This window comes from Macaca fascicularis, chromosome 2, assembly GCF_037993035.2.
Source record: "Macaca fascicularis isolate 582-1 chromosome 2, T2T-MFA8v1.1".
Classification (NCBI taxonomy): domain Eukaryota; kingdom Metazoa; phylum Chordata; class Mammalia; order Primates; family Cercopithecidae; genus Macaca; species Macaca fascicularis.
The window spans coordinates 111,969,918-111,988,485 of NC_088376.1; the positions used below are offsets into that span (position 1 = coordinate 111,969,918).

Sequence of the window (18,568 nt, forward strand, 5' to 3'; positions counted from 1 at the left end):
CCCCGCGGCCCCTCCCCTTGAGGCGCGCGCGACCTGGGTGCCATGGCGGCGGCGGCGGTGACAGGGGAGGCCTCGAGGCCGCAGTGGGCGCCGCCAGACCACTGCAAGGCGCAGGCGGCGGCTGGGCTGGGCGACGGCGAGGATGCACCAGTGCGGCCGCTGTGCAAGCCCCGTGGCATCTGCTCGCGCGCCTACTTCCTGGTGCTGATGGTGTTCGTGCATCTGTACCTGGGTAACGTGCTGGCGCTGCTGCTCTTCGTGCACTACAGCAATGGCGACGAAAGCAGCGATCCCGGGCCCCAGCACCGCGCCCAGGGCCCCGGGCCCGAGCCCACCTTAGGTCCCCTCACCCGGCTGGAGGGCATCAAGGTGAGGACCTCCCCGCCCCGCCGCGCTCCAGGCCCTGCACGGCTGAGCCCGAGAGGACCGGCACTCAACCCGGGTCCCCACACTGCCCCCGGCGCTGCTCTGCGTCGGTCCCGCGCGCTCCCACTCACGCGTCTGCTGTCGCGCTCCGGGCCGGGGTGACTTGGCCCTTCTTGGGCAGCGCGGTCTGGCGACCCAGCTGCCCGCTGTGCGCCTTTCCCTTAGGTGGGGCACGAACGTAAGGTCCAGCTGGTCACCGACAGGGATCACTTCATCCGAACCCTCAGCCTCAAGCCGCTGCTCTTCGGTAAGTCCGCCAGATACTCCTGGGAAGGGCCAGGGTCTGCGGTTTGGTGGCCACCTTGAGGCTCATTGTGACCACGTGACCTCTATTTTGAAAATGGCTGCTTCAAAGCAGCCCTTCCAGAGGATTACCAAAGTGAAGGACCTTCCCCGTCCTCGCAATAGGGTAACACTCCCTCTTATCCCTACTTCCTGCAGTCCATTATTCCATCACCGGGCTGGCAGAGTGAGCCTGAGGCTGGTGTCTAAACATTTCATTGCAGCTGTCTTCCGTGCCACCATTAATTGTCACCTTCTAGAACTAGGGGGAAGGTGGGAGACTGATAACCAGCTTTCTGCCGACCTCAGGACCTCTGGGGAAAATCCCACTGCCCAAGTGGGCCTTGTGGTCTGATGAGAAGCAGGCTGTCCAAATGTAGGTAAACTGGTGCCCCCCACCAGCCTCCTCCACCGGAGCACCAGTCAGAGGCTCAGCTTTTGCTGCCAGCGCTCTGAGATTCTTCTTACCGTGAAGTCTTTGTTCAGCCATCATGGGCAAAGCCTTCTAGGGTGACTTCACTTGGAGCCACAACATAGCTCATTGTTTCTGAGCTCGTTATGTGCTTGCCTTCGTATGATTATTTCATTTAATTCCTGCAACCCCTCTGTGATGTGGGTGTAGATCCTACCCTCAGACCAGTGGGGGAGAAAGTTAGGCACAGAGAGCTGCTGTGGCTTGGCCAGGCTGACACGGTTACTTTAGTGGTGAAGCTAGGATTAGAACCCACATAGCCTGCCTCTAAGGCCTGCGCAGCAAAGCCACAGTGAGAGCTGTGAAGACCCCAGAGTCCTTCAAAGGCCACCAGTGTCAACAAGATGGGGACCCCTAGTCCCATGGACCTTGTCCAGGGTGTTTGTACAGCCCAGCCCTGGGTACCTGGCCTCTGTGACAAACATATTTGCAAACCCAGGGCCATTCCTGCCTGCGGGGGGATGGAATGGGTTAGGAGCTGGGGCCAAAGTAGAACATTTGAGCACATGTCATTACCTCCAAGCAGAGAGTCCTGGTTGGGGATTATGCCTAGACCTGTCAGAAGGATGTCATATGCATGCTGTTTATAGGGAAATAGATTATGCTGTCAGTCCTGTTGTGGGAGGGGCATCCAAAGGTGGTGGTTGTTATTACTGTTACTATTGAATAAAGTTGAAATCTGTGCCAGGCACTATTTTAGGTGCTGGGAACACAGCATTGAACTAAATATAAACAATGAAACAAAACCCTGAAGCTGACATTCAAATGAAGAGGAAACAGACAAAAAAATATATACATTGGTGTTTCAGATGGTGATATGTGATTGCAAACAAGTAAGGCACATTTTTTTTCTTTTTTCTTTTTTGCCAACATAAAATACCTGACAGGGCTGGGCACGGTGACTCATGCCTATAATCCCAGCACTTTGGGAGGCTGAGGCAGGCGGATCACTTCAGGTCAGGAATTCAAGGCCAGCCTGACCAACATGGTGAAACCTCATCTCTACTAAAAATACAAAAATTAGCCGGGTGTCGTGGCGGACACCTGTATCCCAGCTGTTCGGGAGGCTGACGCATGAGAATTACTTGAACCCAGGAGGCAGAGGTTGCAGTGAGTCAACATTGCACCACTGCACTCCAGCCTAGGCAACAGAGAGAGACCCCGTCTCAAAAAAAAAAAAAAAGGCAAAAAGAAAATAGCAGACAGTAAGGCAGAAGTTCAGCTGGGATTGGAACTCTTTTTTTTTTTTTTAGACAGAGTTTCTCTCTTGTTGTCCAGGCTGGAGTGCAATGGTGTGATCTCAGCTCACTGCAACCTCCGCCTCCCGGGTTCAAGCGATTCTCCTGCCTCAGCCTCCCAAGTAGCTGGGATTACAGGCATGTGCCACCATGTCCGGCTAATTTTTTGCATTTTTAGTAGAGATGGGCTTTCACCATGTTAGCCAGGATGGTCTCCATCTCCTGACCTCAGGTGATCTGCCCTCCTTGGCCTCCCAAAGTGCTGGGATTACAGGTTAGAACCACCGTGCCTGGCTGGAACCCTTAATAAGGTAGCCAAGGTGGACCTGCCTGAGAAAAATATTTGAGCAAGGCCGGGCTCGGTGGCTCACTCCTGTAATCCCAGCACTTTGGGAGGCCGAGGCGGGTGGATCACCTGAGGTCAGGAGTTCGAGACCAGCCTGACTAACATGCAGGAATTCCATCTACTAAAAATACAAAATTAGCAGGGAGTGGTGGCACATGCCTGTAATCCCAACTACTTGGGAGGCTGAGGCAGGAGAATTGCTTGGACCTGGGAGGCAGAGGTTGTGGTGAGCCAAGATTGTGCCATTGCACTCCAGCCTGGGTAACAAGAATGAAACTCCATCTCAAAAAAAAAAAAAATTTGAGCAAAGACTTGTGGGAAGTATGAGATAACTGTCAGGAAAGAGGGGTCCAGGAAAGGGACTAATACTCACCCCATTACTACTACACTACTATGAACAGACACATCTGAGGAGGCAGTGTTTTCTCTCAGTAGCCTTCCTGGGATCTGTATATATCTAATTCATATTCATGTTAGGTTAAGTGAGCCATGAAGCCAAAGTCTCCCTAATAAGCAGCTTGTCCTGTAAAGCAGAGAATGAGCCCGGTTTGGTGGTTCATGCTTGTAATCCCAGCACTTTGGGAGGCTGAGGCGGGTGGATCACTTGAGGTCAGGAGTTCAAAACCAGCCTGACCAACATGGTGAAACCCTGTCTCGACTAAAAATACAAAAATTAGCTGGGCATGGTGTCAGATGCCTGTAATCCCAGCTACTTGGGAGGCTGAGGCAGGAGAATCACTTGAACCCGGGAGGTGGAGGTTGCAGTGAGCCAAGATCATGCCACTGTACTCCAGCCTGGGTGACAGTGAGACTCCATCACAGGAAAAAAAAAAAAAAAAAGGCATAGAATGAGAAACCCAGATCTGAAGTCACCAAGAGCAAACTACAAAAAGCAGAGGAAATTTGACAAAAGGTAAACTGGTTCTGGTTAAGCCATCAGATGGATCTCTGTTTCTGCAGACAAATTTCAAAAGGCATAACCAAGAGATTGTAATCAGTGATTACAAGAAGTCCAGATGTGGCTGGGCACGGTGGCTCAAGCCTGTAATCCCAGCACTTTGGGAGGCCGAGACGGGCGGATCACGAGGTCAGGAGATCGAGACTATCCTGGCTAATACGGTGAAACCCCGTCTCTACTAAAAAATAATAAAAAAAAAAAACTAGCCGGGCGAGGTGGCGGGCACCTGTAGTCCCAGCTACTCGAGAGGCTGAGGCAGGAGAATGGCGTAAACCCGGGAGGCGGAGCTTGCAGTGAGCTGAGATCTGGCCACTGCACTCCAGCCTGGGCGACAGAGCGAGACTCCGTCTCAAAAAAAAATAAAAATAAAAAATAAAAAAGTCCAGATGTGTGAGAGGGGAGAGGGTGGTCATGGTGGGGCAGTTCCTCAATACTGTGGTATTGGATGACTACAAAAAAGGATGCCTCATCCCCAGCAGCAGCAGTGTCTGTCTTCTGGGCCTGCCTGTCCCTCTGTCCATTGGTCTGCTACCCAGTCATTCTAAATGGGCAAGCAGGGCCCGAGAAGAGTGGGCCTGCTATAGATTCTGCCCCCTCTGCCATGCTGTTCTTGGATCTAAACCTGTGATCTGCCAGCCTCAGGGACCCAAGATACCTGGGATCGAAGAGTGGATGCTCAAGATGTGAGTTGGGGCAAGGGAACTGGGGTCCACCCTAAGGTGCCTCCATCTCTGTAGAAGGGAACCCTAGCACTTCTCAGGGAAGACCCCATGCAACCCCCCGTCTCTCTCCTTGAGAAATATTTCCTGTTTCCCACCCCTGTTCCTAAAGATACTTGGCAACTGGGACCTGGGCCACAAAAGGCCCAAACTGAGCTCCTGGCAAATACCTCCATGACTGGTAGGTCATTTTCCCTTGGTAGGGAAATAAAGGATTTGGAATATTGGGTGTCAGCTGAGGGCACCACCTTGTTCAGAAGAGAAGTGCTCCATTTCCAAACCATTACCACCTCTCTGGGGACATTGCTTTCTTACATGTGGCCTACTTCTCCCGCCATCCTGCCCCACTCCACACTGATTCTGTCATAGCAGGTCAGATCTCATCACTCCCTTTGTTTTGTTTTTGTTTTGAGACGGAATTTCACTTTTGTCGCCCAGGCTGGAGTGCAGTGGTACCATCTTGGCTCACTGTAACCTCTGTCTCCCAGGTTCCAGTGATTCTCCTGCCTCAACTTTCCAAATAGCTGGAACTACAGGCACCCACCACGCCCGGCTAATTTTTTGTATTTTTAGTAGAGACAGGATTTCACCATGTTGGCCAGGCTGGTCTCAAACTCCTGACCTCAGGTGATCTGCCCACCTCGGCCTCCCAATTACAGACGTGAGCCACCGTGCCCAGCAGCTCATCACTCTCTTAAAAGTCTCCAACATTTTCCATTTCACTTCTAAGTCTCATTTGATGCCTGAAAGCCCTCTCGCCTCTTTTTTTTTTTTTTTTTTTTTTTTTTTTTTTTTTTTTTTGAGACGGAGTCTTGCTCTGTCGCCCAGGCTGGAGTGCGGTGGCGCGATCTCAGCTCACTGCAAGTTCCTCCTTCCGGGTTACGCCATTCTCCTGCCTCAGCCTCCCGAGTAGCTGGGACTACAGGCACCCGCCACCACGCCCGGCTAATTTTTTGTATTTTTAGTAGAGATGGGGTTTCACCATGTTAGCCAGGATGGTCTCCATCTCCTGACCTCATGATCCGCCCACCTCAGCCTCCCAGAGTGCTGGGATTACAGGCGTGAGCCACCGCGCCTGGCCACCCTTTCGCCTCTTAGATGCATCTCCTGCCCCCAACCCCAACTCCATTTACTCCCTGCTGATCCTAAGACACCATAAGCTCACTGCTGCTTCAGGGCCTTTGTACGTACTGTTCCCTCATTAAAAGGCTTAGACCTGGCTCTTCCCACAGAGAGTGCCTTCAGCTCCAGCAGACCTCTGCTCACACATTCCATCCTCAGAGACCTCTTGTCCTCAAACCCATCTTAAAATGTTCCCAGGCACCCTGTTGCATCAACCTGCTGGGTTTTGTTCTCAAATGCTTAGGACTGCTGGAAACTATTTTCTGTATTTATTTGTGTCATTTGTGCCTCTGCCCACAAAGGTGAGCTGCATATGTAAGAGGATTGATTTGTCCCAGCTATGTGTCCAATGGTCAGAGTTGTATCTCCCGCTGATTTTTTTTTTTTTTTTTTTTTTTTTTCTGAGATGCAGTCTCACTCTGTTGCCCAGGCTGGAGTATGGTGGTGTGATCTCGGCTCACTGCAACCTCCACCTCCTGGGCTCAAGCCATTCTCCTCCTGCATGAGCCTCCTGAGTAGCTGAAATTACAGGCGCCCACCACCATGCCCAGCTAATTTTTGTATTTTTATCAGAGACAGGGTTTCACCATGTTGGCCAGGCTGGTCCTGACCTCAAGTGATCCTCCCACCTCGACCTCCCAAAGTGCTGGGATTACAGGCGTAAGCCACCGCGGCCAGCCTCCCGCTAATCCTTGGCTGGCTGGAGGAGTTCACTGGGTGCTCTCAACCCAGTCCAGCATCTGCCTGCTGGCTTAAAGCATCCTCCACATACCCTTCTGACTTGGCACCCTCTTCAAAGGCAGCAGGGGATACTACCAGTGGCCAGCAAGAGTTTTCTTTCTTTTTTTTTTTTTTTTTGAGATGGAGTCTTGCTCTGTCGCCCAGGTTGGAGTGCAGTGGTGCAATCTCGGCTCACTGCAAGCTCCACCTCCCAGGTTCACGCCATTCTCCTTCCTCAACCTCCCGAGTAGCTGGGACTACAGGCGCCCACCACCACGCCTGGCTAATTTTTTTTGTATTTTTTTAGTAGAGACGGGGTTTCACTGTGTTAGCCAGGATGGTCTCGATCTCCTGACCTCATGACCCGCCCACCTCGGCCTCACAAAGTGCTGAGATTACAGGTGTGAGCCACCGTGTCCGATCGCCAGCAAGAGTTTTAATCCATTTTTCTTAACGATTTGAGGTAAATGAGTAATTGCTACCAGTATACAAAACAATTTACTTTAAAATCATGACTGCTTTATCATAGGATTTCTAAATGTATTCTTTTTCAGCTTAAGAAAACCATTAGGCAGCTACATCAGACTGTGGTGTTCATGATAAACACTGGAGGCCCAAAAGTAGAGAAAGAATTTTAGTGTGCCTATCAGTTCAAGGTTGCTTTTTTTTTTTTTTTTTTTTTGAGATGAATCTCTCTCTATCGCCAGGCTGGAGTGCAGTGTGGTGCGATCTCAGCCCGCTGCAACCTCCACCTCCCACGTTCAAGCAATTCTCCTGCCTTAGCCTCCCAAGTAGCTGGGACTACAGGTGCGTACCATCTCAACTTACTGCAACCTCCGCCTCCTGGGTTCAAGTGATTCTTCTGCCTCAGCCTTCCAAATAGCTGGAACTACAGGCACCCGCCACCACGCCCAGCTAATTTTTGTATTTTTAGTAGAGATGGGTTTTCACCATGTTGGCCAGGATGGACTCAATCTCTTGACCTCGTGATCCGCCTGCCTCAGCCTTCCAAAGTGCTGGGATTACAGGCGTGAGCTATTGCTCCTGGCTAGTTCAAGTTTTTAAGGAATTAAGCTCAGGCTTCTGCATTGCCACACACACCCCTGCTTTTTCATAGGCCTGCTGCTTGACAAAGCTACGGACCCAGTAAAGATTAATCAGGTATAATTGAGTCTGTCCGGGGTTTGACAAACAGCATCATGACCAAGGTGAGCATAGCCCAAGGCTATGTGACTGCCCAGAGACTCAGCTTGGGGTTCTGAGGCACATGGCCAGTAGTAGCAGGTCACTAGCCAGGCTGTCATCCTGGGCCTGGGAAGGACAGAAGGTGGTTTTCCCTACCCAGCATACACAGCTGCCAGGGAGCCTGTCTGACCTCTTGGCCGGACAGAGGACTACCTGCTCAAGAAGCAGTCCCTAGCTGTGTCCATGGAAGGTGTACTTCCACCCTGTTTGAGACTTGTGCCTCTCTGGATTCTGGTTTGTAAATCTCCTTGGGAGGCAGCAGAAAGAGGGTTGTATGTGTTTCCATGGGAGCACACACAATTTGCATGACCACTGCAGAGGCCATGGCTACAAAGTCCCAGGCTCTCCCTGGCAGGGTTAGCCCCTATTCTTGGCACTGGTGAGGGTGCCAATGGCGCACAGCCAGCCGAAAATTTTGGTGGCCCTGGCTCCAGGTAAAGGCCGTCGTTACCAAGAGCCAGCAGCCCTCCATCTTCCCACTCAACACATAGGTCCCTGTGTGCCTTCCTTGGAAAAGAATGTACACGTATGTGACATCCAGCTGCAGCCACTGTTGCAGGGTGGGCTGCAGCTCTGCGGGGGGCAGTGGTCCTGTCTTCAGCACCTCTAGTCTGGAGTACAGGTTGCAGTCCCAGGGGCCAGAGGAAGTACTGTTGTGCCTGGAGAACCTGACCTTCACTGCTGAGTGGGAACAGAGGGGCTGGTGAGGAGATGGTCCTCTAGGAGTCCTCCCTAAACCCCCAAGAGTGTTTAATCCACCAGTCCCCTCCACCTGGTCTTGTCTGATGCTCTGCCCTTAGAATCAGGCTCTTAGGATGCCACCTTCCTCAGCAGAATTTTTGGCTTTGTTTTGTTGTTTTAGCAATGTCCTATGCTTGTAAAGGAATTTTTTCTTTTCGTTCTAACCAGGCATAGCATTTGGGTATTCCCTCTTACATTGCCTCAGCACCGAGCCAGGAGCTGCATTGGAGGCACTTGGCACTTGGAAGAGGTGTGTAAAGCTACAGGCCCAGGACTCATCAAAGTCACTGGTGCAGAGAGTGCCCAGGACCTCCTTGGAGGAGCCTGCATCCTGCAACTTGCAGTCCCTGCAGCTGGCACGCAGTGCTGGGAAGAGGGGCAGGGCGAGGCACCTGTGGTTGTGGTTGGGGTGGAGTGAGGAGGGAGTGGAGGGGGCTGATCCCTCCCACTTTTCCCTCTTTTTTACCCTTTTTGAGAGGGATGCCTACTGTAGGTGACATTGAGTACAGTTTACCTGATCCCCTGGGGAATCATTTGAAAGGGGTGGGGCAGAGCAAGGTGGAGACCAGCCATGTGCAGACTCACATGGGCAGTCCAGGCGGGAGCTGTTTTTGGCCATGGCAGTGATGCAGAGATCATGGCCCAAGGGGAAGCATCCACAGCGCAGGATGGCTGGCCAGGGGTAGCCATAGCAGGCCATGATGGGCTCGCAGCTGACCTGCATGGCCTCGCACAGGCTGTGGGAGGGGTAGATGACCCTTTGGGGGAAAGGGTTGGGGGCTGCACTGCCACAGGCTGGGCACCCAGATCATCTGGAACCTCTCCATGTTCCTACCCCTGTCTAGTGGCCTGGAATTCTCTGGTTGCTGGGCAACGACACTGGTCGCCTAGCAACAGCCCTGTAGCCTGGCTTTCCCACTTTCCCCACATCTGAGTCCTCAGCTCTGCCTCTTCACTCCCAGTGCTTCTGTCTTATCTCCTCCGCCTCCTCCCACTCAAGTGTCTTGCCAGCTTTCCAGTGCACCTCGCCCTCCAGTTCTGTGGCCATCCAGTGTCTGCGAGAGGCAGCCTGCACCTTGGGCCTTTACTCTCCATCTTAAAGTGAGGAAGCAGGGCCCTCCCTCTTGTCCTGAAAGGCCTTCAGGGCACCGCAGCCAGGGCTGGGGTTGGCAAACAGTACAAGGGCTTGATCCTGAGTTCTGCTGATATGGCCACCCAGAGGCTCTGGGAGGGAACTGTTGTTCACAGGATAGGTTAGGCTGGGGAAGAGGAAACAGCCTTGGGATCTCTGGACTCTCTGGGAGAAAAGGCTACCAAAAGGGCCTCTGCTCCATCTCTTGCCAGGGTCTCTTTGGACAGACAGAGCTTCCACACCTCAATGGCGAGGAGGTCCCAGCCCATCTGCCCCCAACCCCCAGCCTGAAGTGACTTGTCCACCTGCCCTGTCTTGACATTCAAGAGCCCTTGACCACCATTGGTGGTCTCCTGCCTAAGGGCACCTGGTTCCCTCTGTCTGGAACACTCTAATAAAACGATCCATTATCCTCCCTGTCCCTGTCAGTGCCCAGCCCTGATAGGTGCTCACTGAAGACCTGAGCCACCAGAGCAGGGCCCTGAGGGAGCCCTCCAGGGTCATGCACCTGGAAGCCCCTGTCCTACCTGTCAAGGCATACAGGGGCAAAGAGCAGAGGAAGAGGCAGGCATCGGTGTGGCACTCCCGGGCAAGCAGGGGCAGCCAGCTGACCAACTGCTGGATGGCCTCAGCTGCTGTGTCGTGGTCCAGCAAGTTGAGCAGCAGCATCTGTGTAGCCAATATCATGGCATAGGGCCATGGCTTGGGGAATGGGCATGCACCTCATGCAGCCCCAGGGAGCCCCTGACCCTGCCTTCACCCCACAGCATCACCAGCGTCACCAGCAGCCACAGCCCTCACTTCATCACTGCCTTCTGTGCCTTGGTCTTAATGAACTGAGGTTGAGGGTTTTATAGGGCTATTCCTGCACCCCAGGAGCCAACAGAGGAGCTCCTGCAGGGGTCTGTACAGATCCGAGGTGCCTGGACCCACCTGGTGAGGCCCCAACATGCTGACTGGGCTGTTTGTTTTTGATTAGCACACAGCGGGGGACTGTAGAGGCTGGAGGCATCTCCACTGGGCTTGCGGATTACTGGCACCTAATAAACTGAAGAAACCTGGGCCTGTGTTTTCTTTTTCTGGCTTCCTTTTTCTTTCTTTTAAAATTTTGAGTTAAGCAATCAGGAGGTGACTCTGTTGATTTGCAATTTGATCTAACCCATTGTTCCACAGGGCTGTCTCCCCTTGGATCACACCCTTTCTGGGTTTGCTGGGGTAACATGATCATGCAGGCCACTAGTGGGGGCCTTTGTCCTATCCTCAATGTTATCACGTCAGGGTCACCTGCTCCTAGTAGCTGAATCTGGTCATGAGCATGGTTTCTGGAAAACAGCACGCTGGGTGGCCCGTGGCAAGGCACTTATTTCTCTGTGCTTGGGTTTCCTCTTAGATAGGACGGTTGAATTAATGGGGCCTGGCCTTCTAGGGTAAGTATAAGGATTGAGGAGTTGATATGTATGAAGTACTTAGGACAGTGCCTTGGGCAGAGTTTGTGCTACCTAAGTATTTTCTGTTGTAATTACTATTAAAAACCACTCCAGGCCAGGTGTGGTGGCTCATGCTTATAATCCCAGCATTTTTGAGCCTGAGGTGGAAGGATCGCTTGAGCCCAGGACATTGAGACCAGTCTGGGCAACATAGGGAGACTCCATCTCTACAAAAAATAATAAAATAAAATTTTAAAAGCTCCAACCCTGATGCTGAGCGGCCATTTTCCTTCCTCTTAGCAATGGCTGGAACTTTGTGCTGGAAGTGTAACTGAGAGAAGTGGCAGGCCACTCCGCAGGTAGCAGTGCCGCCCTTCCTCCAATCAGCTCCTCTGTGTGCTTCTTGTCCCCCAGTGAAGTCCTCTCTCCCAGCAACAAGGGAAGGAAGCAGGGCCCATGCTCCCACTCTGGAAGTGTCTGGGGCTACCAGAATGTGGGCTCCCTAGATGTGAGGCTCAGGTTCTAGCTCCACCAAGCCACCTACCAGCTATGCCTGGTGTGCAGGCAGCCAGCCACTGAAGCCAAGCCCCAGACCTGACTAATCTTTACTCAGGGGTGTAGAAGCATAGAGTAGGCACTCAGTGAACATTTGTACCAGGGAAGGAATTGAGGAAGCAAAGGATACCCTGGGATATCTTTTCAGAGAGCAGTATCTGCCCCAAACCTGAGTAACCCTCAGTGATCTTCCAGCATTGGGCAACTCGGCCCTGGTCAGATGGCCAGCACCCATCTACGCAGGAAATTGGAGGGGAAGGCCCTTGGACTGGCCTAAAGCATTGGACGTCTTGTGCTTTTTTTATTTGAATAATGCTGAAAAGTTAAAATGAAAGCAAGAAGCAGCCACCATATCCCCATTTTAAACATTTATACCCAGTAAGAAGTAGCAATCAACCCTCTGCCCTTCAGGACCACCCTCTAGCCTTCAGGACCACCCTCTAGCCTTCAGTCCCAACCCAAAGATGGGTCAGCCCATATCCAGGTTAGCTCTGGCTCACCTCCCAGGGCTCTCCTGGAAAATGTGTGCTCTCATCAAGAGAGGTCCCACATTTCCAACGCCAGTCAGCCTTTGCAGGACAACTCAATCTTGACAAGTCAGAATCAAGGGGTCTGTAAAGTCCTCCATCCTCCAGACTTGGCGGCCATTGAGGGACATGCAGTACCCCAGGAACCCTGCAGGGAGGAAGGTACTGGGTGCACCGGCGCCCTGGCTCAGTCCTTGGCCTCACCCACCTCCTCTTCTGGCAGAAATCCCCGGCTTCCTGACTGATGACGAGTGTCGGCTCATCATCCATCTGGCACAGATGAAGGGGTTACAGCGCAGCCAGATCCTGCCCACTGAAGAGTATGAAGAGGCAATGAGCACTATGCAGGTCAGCCAGCTGGACCTCTTCCAGCTGCTGGACCAGAACCGTGATGGGCACCTGCAGCTCCGCGAGGTTGGAATCCTGGGACCTGAGTAGGCTCAGGGTGGGAGTGCCCAGAATCACCTTTCTGGTGGCCAGGTCACTTGTCCAGCCCAGCCCTGGTCCCAAGAGTCAGACACCACCCAGACCTGGTCCCAAGAGTCAAATACCACCCAGACCTGCCGGGGCATACCCAGACCTGGGGGGTCCCCTTTCCCTCTAGAGAGCCCCTGGCTATGCTGGGAACCTCAGAAGGTGGCAGGAGAATCCACCTGAGGTTGATGGCATTTATTACCATAGTTTTCAAGGGATGGACCTTCTATAGCGTGCATTCCTTGCTGTCATGGCTGGGGGCCCCACAGAACTCATGGTGGATGGGGTGGCAGCTTTGAGGTGGCCAGCAGCCTGCCTCTCTCTCTGCATACCTCTCACACACTCTACAGCCAGGCTGGAGGGCCAAGCTTCTGAGAGAAGTCTGGCAGAGTGGTGGTGGGGGCACTGCCCACACAGAACACCCCACTGAGCCTGGTCTTCCTGAGGGGCCTGGTGGTCATGCCCTAACCAGGTCTCTCCCTGGTGCCTGTTCTCCCTTCACACCCAGGACTTGGCTTTCCCCATCTCACCCGGAGCATCTGAGTGGGACACAGGCATGTCCTTCACTCTGCTTCCACCCAACAGTGCTCTCCATGAAGGCCACAGGCCCTTAGTCCGGGAACGCAAATGGCCCTATGCCTCTTGACCCCCAGCCCCCAGCCTTCTCCTCAGATGCTCTGTACCTTTCTTTCTTTCTTTTTTTTTTTTTTTTTTTTGAGACGGAGTCTCGCTCTGTCACCCAGGCTGGAGTGCAGTGGCCGGATCTCAGCTCACTGCAAGCTCCGCCTCCCGGGTTTACGCCATTCTCCGGCCTCAGCCTCCCGAATAGCTGGGACTACAGGCGCCCGCCACCTCGCCCAGCTAGTTTTTTGTATTTCTTAATAGAGACGGGGTTTCACCGTATTAGCCAGGATGGTCTCGATCTCCTGACCTCGTGATCCGCCCGTCTCGGCCTCCCAAAGTGCTGGGATTACAGGCTTGAGCCACCGCGCCCGGCCTCTTTTTTTTTTTTTTTTTTGAGACAGAGTCTCGCTCTGTCGCCCAGGCTGGAGTGCAGTGGCACGATCTCAGCTCACTGCAAGCTCTGCCTCCCGGGTTCACACCATTCTGCCTCAGCCACCCAAGTAGCTGGGACTACAGGCGCCCATCAACACGCCTGGCTAATTTTTTTGTATTTTTAGTAGAGACGGAGTTTCACCGTGGTCTCGATCTCCTGACTTCGTGATCCACCCACCTCGGCCTCCCAAAGTGCTGGGATTACAGGCGTGAGCCACCGCACCCAGCCTGCTCTGTACCTTTCTACCTGCACTCACTTCAGCCCAATGGGCTCTGCCCTGTGTCCTCATCCATGCCCTCACCTGAACACTTTGCTCCACAACAAGCACTGGGCCATCTGTTCTCTGCTGGCTCTCCATCACTGGGGTAACCCATTGAGGGACCCTCTTATGCTTTAGGTCCTGGCCCAGACTCGCCTGGGAAATGGATGGTGGATGACTCCAGAGAGCATTCAGGAGATGTACACCGCGATCAAGGCCGACCCTGATGGTGACGGTGAGCTCACACCTCTGCACAGTCCTATCCCTGCGAGACTCCTGCCCACTCCCAGGTGCACCATTTTGAAAACTTGGGCCCTTCCCCCACAGCCAGGCAGCCTCTCTGTACCCCTTTATAGTGGCCAGAGATGGGGAGGCAAGGTCCCAGCCTTGCTTTTTACCCCTGCCTGGGAAGTAGGCAGGCAGCCAGGGCCGCCGTTCCCCTTGGTGATGGTCTTGTGAGGGCAGTTCTTAGAGACCCTTTTGATAACATCAGGCAGAGTTGAGAGCCTGAGGACAGGAAGTAGGGCTGCTAGTTGGCAGAAAACAGAGTGGGTGGAGCAGGAGCAAGGCAACAGTGAGGCCAGCTAGAGCTTGGCTGTTTACCCTGCTCCATCCATCTCTCCAGCCAGACACGAGGTCCATCCCAGCAGACAGCCTCCCTGGTCTAAATGAGATCTCCCTTGCCTTCCTCTTGTCCACCTGGAGTCATGCTGAAGCGCCTAAAGTGGTAGTGCTGCTAACTGTGCTAACTGCTGGGGAGGGGTGGGCCGGGAAGCTGTCAGGCAAGTGGTGCCCCCTCTGGTAATAACTCTCAGGAGGTTTCTGAGGTGTGATCATCACTCTCATGCCCAAATTCTGGACCAAGAAAGGAAGATACAGCAGTTAAAAAGGACTTGGAAGAGTCGCTTTGCGGCTGGTGAACCAGTGAAGAATCTGGCCATGACCTGTGGCTGGATGGCTGCCATACTGCTACGGGCCCCAGAACAGAGGTGGTGACAGGCTCACAGCCCTCGAATGTCCCCCACCCTCAGAGGAATCTGGGCCAGAGTGGAAGGTGACGTCCTCAGGTCAGCCAGAATAACATGGAGCAAAGATACCAGTTACTCTTCCAGAACCCCAAGAGGGTGGAGCCCCTGCTTAATGGTTTGAGCAGGGGCAGTGGAGAATGTTCTCATGAGAGGGGGTGGCCTGACTTTCATTGCTAATGTGGGCTGGTAATGCAGCAGCCAGGGCTGGTGAGGTAGGTTCCACTCAGGATGAGACCTGAGGTCATGAGGAACTCCCTGGGGACTGGCCCTACTTGTACCCTGACGTATGTATGTAAGGCCCTGGATGAGGCCCAGCACTGCCTGCTCTCTCCTCACCCTCCACAGGCTGGAGAGTGGCCACCACTCTATACAGCCAGGCTGGAATGCCAGGGCCCTGGCCATATGGCTCAAGCTTCCTTTGGAGAACCTTCTCTGGCCACTCTAATAGGGGGTGGGCCTCTTCCTTCTTAGGGCCAAATTAGGGCTTAAACTGAGAAAAGGAACTGCTCTGGGTCTTCCCGTAAAGCCTGTTGTGACAGAAACCAGGTTCATCTGACCCAAAAGTCCAGATGGGGGACAAGTGTACATGGCCCCTCAGTGCCTGAGGTCAGGGGCTGCTGCTGCCTTTGGGGTAGGTAGGGAAGTGCAGCCTGTCACTGTGGCGTCCCAATATGGGCTTGGCGAGCATTGATGGTGGGTGCCCTGTGCAGGAGTGCTGAGTCTGCAGGAGTTCTCCAACATGGACCTTCGAGACTTCCACAAGTACATGAGGAGCCACAAGGCAGAGTCCAGTGAGCTGGTGCGGAACAGCCACCATACCTGGCTCTACCAGGGTGAGGGTGCCCACCACGTCATGCGTGCCATCCGCCAGAGGTGAGCACCTGAAACTGTTCTCACTGGAGCAGGGGGAGAAGACTGGGCAGGGCCTCCACAGAAGCCCTTGTCTGGGGCCAAGAGGACAGAATGTATTAACCCATTTGGGATTAAGTTCCATTTGTTAGACCAGGATTGGGACCCACTGAAAGACAGGCAATTAACAAAGGCAAATTAGCCCTCTGCGCAGGCGCACAGTGGGCCACTGGGATTAGAGAGACTGAGCACTTCTTTTCTGCTGATAAATGACCCCTTATCTTTACCCACAGGACCTCTTCTGTCAGAGCAGGCAAGGGTTTTTAAATAAACAACTTCCTTCCACGGAAGGAGGACCTCAGGACTCCTGCCCCTTTATTTAGTGGAAATGTCATCATTTCCACACAGCAGGTGTCTCTGTCTTTGGCATCTGAGGGAGAAGGACTCATCATGAGTAACCTCTTCCTGCTCTTACAGGGCCAGTCTGAGATGGCTTAAGGGACTTCCAGGGGAGGTGGGTAGGGGCAGAGCTTGTGGCAGGCCCAGGGTCCACCTTGGCCAGCTCCTTCAGGTCACCACCTTGCCTGGGCTGCCCAGCCAAATGCCTGCTGCCCACCAGGGTGCTGCGCCTCACTCGCCTGTCGCCTGAGATCGTGGAGCTCAGCGAGCCGCTGCAGGTTGTTCGATATGGTGAGGGGGGCCACTACCATGCCCACGTGGACAGTGGGCCTGTGTACCCAGAGACCATCTGCTCCCATACCAAGCTGGTAGCCAACGAGTCTGTACCCTTCGAGACCTCCTGCCGGCAAGTATCTCCCAACTGGGGGCTGCCTTCAATCCCCAGACCAGGAACGCCCATGACACAGGCACAGCCCTGCACTGTGGGCATGCCCCTTGGCATGGGGCCAGGAGATTGCCTGGTTATCCCAGTCAGTGATGCCCTCACCTCTCCCCACAAGCTATTTACCAAATGGCTGGATAGGGGTGGCTACTGGCCATGGTGTCCACTGGAGTCAACAGTCAACACAGACTGAAGTACCCACAGACACCAAAACTTGCCCCCAGAGTTCTGAAGCAAGGGGCAAGGCTGGGCCCCCAGCTTGTCTTGCCCATTCCCCCAGGTGTGGATCTTGATTCCACTTAGAGAAGCTGAAGCTGTGCCTCCCTCCCCTGTCAAGGCAGTTCTTTCCTCTTCAGGTGGCTGTTCTGGACCAGCCCCTTCTGATCCCCAAGGAGCCCTTCAGCATGCCCTGTTGCTTCTGCTAGCCTGCCTTTCCCTGCCAGGCCCTTGCTCGGGGCCATGGCATTTAGCTAAGTGCACCTGTGATCTTGGCCAAAAAACCATTGCAACTCACAGTAAGAGACTGGGTTTGGGGGAAGGAGGAGCTAGGGACATTTTGGCACTGGCCTGCCCTATTGTCACCCATCCTAGTCTGTCCTGGTCCCTGGCAACAGGAACCTGGGCAGCTTATCCTGCCCACAGGTAAGCCCCCCGGGAGCATCCACAACTGGGGACCTGCTCAGTGGCCCCCCTGCCTTACAGCTACATAACAGTGCTGTTTTATTTGAACAACGTCACCGGTGGGGGTGAGACTGTTTTCCCTGTAGCAGATAACAGAACCTACGATGAAATGGTAAGGGTCGACCGCGCTATTACTCTTGTGGGCTGGCAGGGGCTTGGGCAAGTGAAGTACACACCTCTCCAGGTCTAAGGATGTGGGCCCAAATGATTCCTTGGGCATATCTGGTTGGTTTCCCTTTGGTCACCCTTGGCTGGCCTGGCCATAGTGGGGACAGGTTGAACACCCCACCACCCTGCTGCCCACAGAGTCTGATTCAGGATGACGTGGACCTCCGTGACACACGGAGGCACTGTGACAAGGGAAACCTGCGTGTCAAGCCCCGACAGGGCACAGCAGTCTTCTGGTACAACTACCTGCCTGATGGGCAAGGTGAGGGTCTATGGCCAGGCCTGGGGGGTGCCCTGAGGACAGCTTCCCTTTACCCAGTCCCCATCTGCCACAATGGAGGTCTGTTTCTGGCTGCTTTCCAAATGGTTTTCTGCTCCTGGTGCCTCCCAAAGGCCATCCTTAGTGGCTTTAGCAGACCGCCCCAGGACCTGTACTGCCTGTTGGGTTATCCCCATCACTATCATTCCCTGATGCCCCAGACTTCCTACTCCCTGGGGCTTGGGACACATGTCCCTTGCCAACCCAGGGTGGGAAGGGATATGGACAGGCCCAATAGCAAGAAAGCTGGTTTCAGAGGGCCAGTGGTGTTGACTACACATTAGTGGGGTGAGATGAGGAGCCCCCAAGGAAGCCTTGGGTCTGGGTGTTTGCTACACAAGGAATGCACAGCTGGACCCACCGTGGTCATGCTCTTGGTCCCTATGAGGCCAAGCTTTGGCCAGCCCAGCCTAGGATCTCATGTCACCCTCCTCTTCTAGGTTGGGTGGGTGACGTGGACGACTACTCGCTGCACGGGGGCTGCCTGGTCACGCGCGGCACCAAGTGGATTGCCAACAACTGGATTAATGTGGACCCCAGCCGAGCGCGGCAAGCGCTGTTCCAACAGGAGATGGCCCGCTTGGCCCGAGAAGGGGGCGCCGAATCGCAGCCCGAGTGGGCTCTGGACCGGGCCTACCGCGATACGCGCGTGGAGCTCTGAGGGAAAAGTTAGCCCCAGTTCCCAGCCGCAGGTCGCCAGTTGCCCAAGATCGGGGGTCCAACTGTCCCTCTGTCCTGTTGCAGACTGGCCAATGTTTTGCCCCACCCCGCCAGCCGCAATACGGCGCAGTTCCTATATTCATATTATTTATTGTGTACTGACCCCATCTGCCCCGTCAAATAAAAAAACCACAAGGTTGGAGCCGCCTGGCCGGACAAGCTCCGGGTCGGCGGGAGGGAGTCCGCACCAGGTGCGGCAGGCTGCCAGTTAGGAGCGCCCTGCAAGCGTCACGTGAGGGGGCGGGGGAAGGGCTGCCCCTCC

General features: G+C 54.0%; 1 protein-coding gene and 1 long non-coding RNA gene across 5 annotated transcripts; both read left to right on the forward strand.

The window, feature by feature from the left end:
* Window positions 1-26: 26 nt before the first annotated feature.
* P4HTM (prolyl 4-hydroxylase, transmembrane) lies at window positions 27-18,448 on the forward strand. Of its 4 annotated transcripts, none has more exons than XR_012431134.1 (9): window positions 27-369; window positions 592-673; window positions 12,134-12,324; window positions 13,839-13,935; window positions 14,326-15,601; window positions 16,197-16,382; window positions 17,121-17,211; window positions 17,406-17,529; window positions 18,027-18,448. XR_012431134.1 is itself a non-coding variant. In XM_005547059.4 (9 exons), exons 1-9 carry the CDS (start codon window positions 43-45, stop codon window positions 18,245-18,247), a joined length of 1,482 nt encoding a protein of 493 aa, XP_005547116.1. In that variant the 5' UTR covers window positions 27-42; the 3' UTR covers window positions 18,248-18,448. The 4 variants fall into 4 exon arrangements, 3 of the variants coding, with proteins under 3 accessions (XP_005547116.1, XP_073888266.1, XP_073888267.1); XM_005547059.4 differs by having other exon boundaries at window positions 15,439-15,601; XM_074032165.1 differs by lacking the exons at window positions 16,197-16,382; window positions 17,121-17,211; window positions 17,406-17,529; window positions 18,027-18,448 and adding an exon at window positions 15,871-15,939 and having other exon boundaries at window positions 15,439-15,601.
* LOC141409682 (uncharacterized) lies at window positions 6,968-10,463 on the forward strand. The gene is made up of 3 exons (XR_012431140.1): window positions 6,968-7,090; window positions 8,438-8,519; window positions 10,381-10,463. It is a non-coding gene; the product is annotated as an uncharacterized lncRNA (long non-coding RNA).
* Window positions 18,449-18,568: the final 120 nt, after the last annotated feature.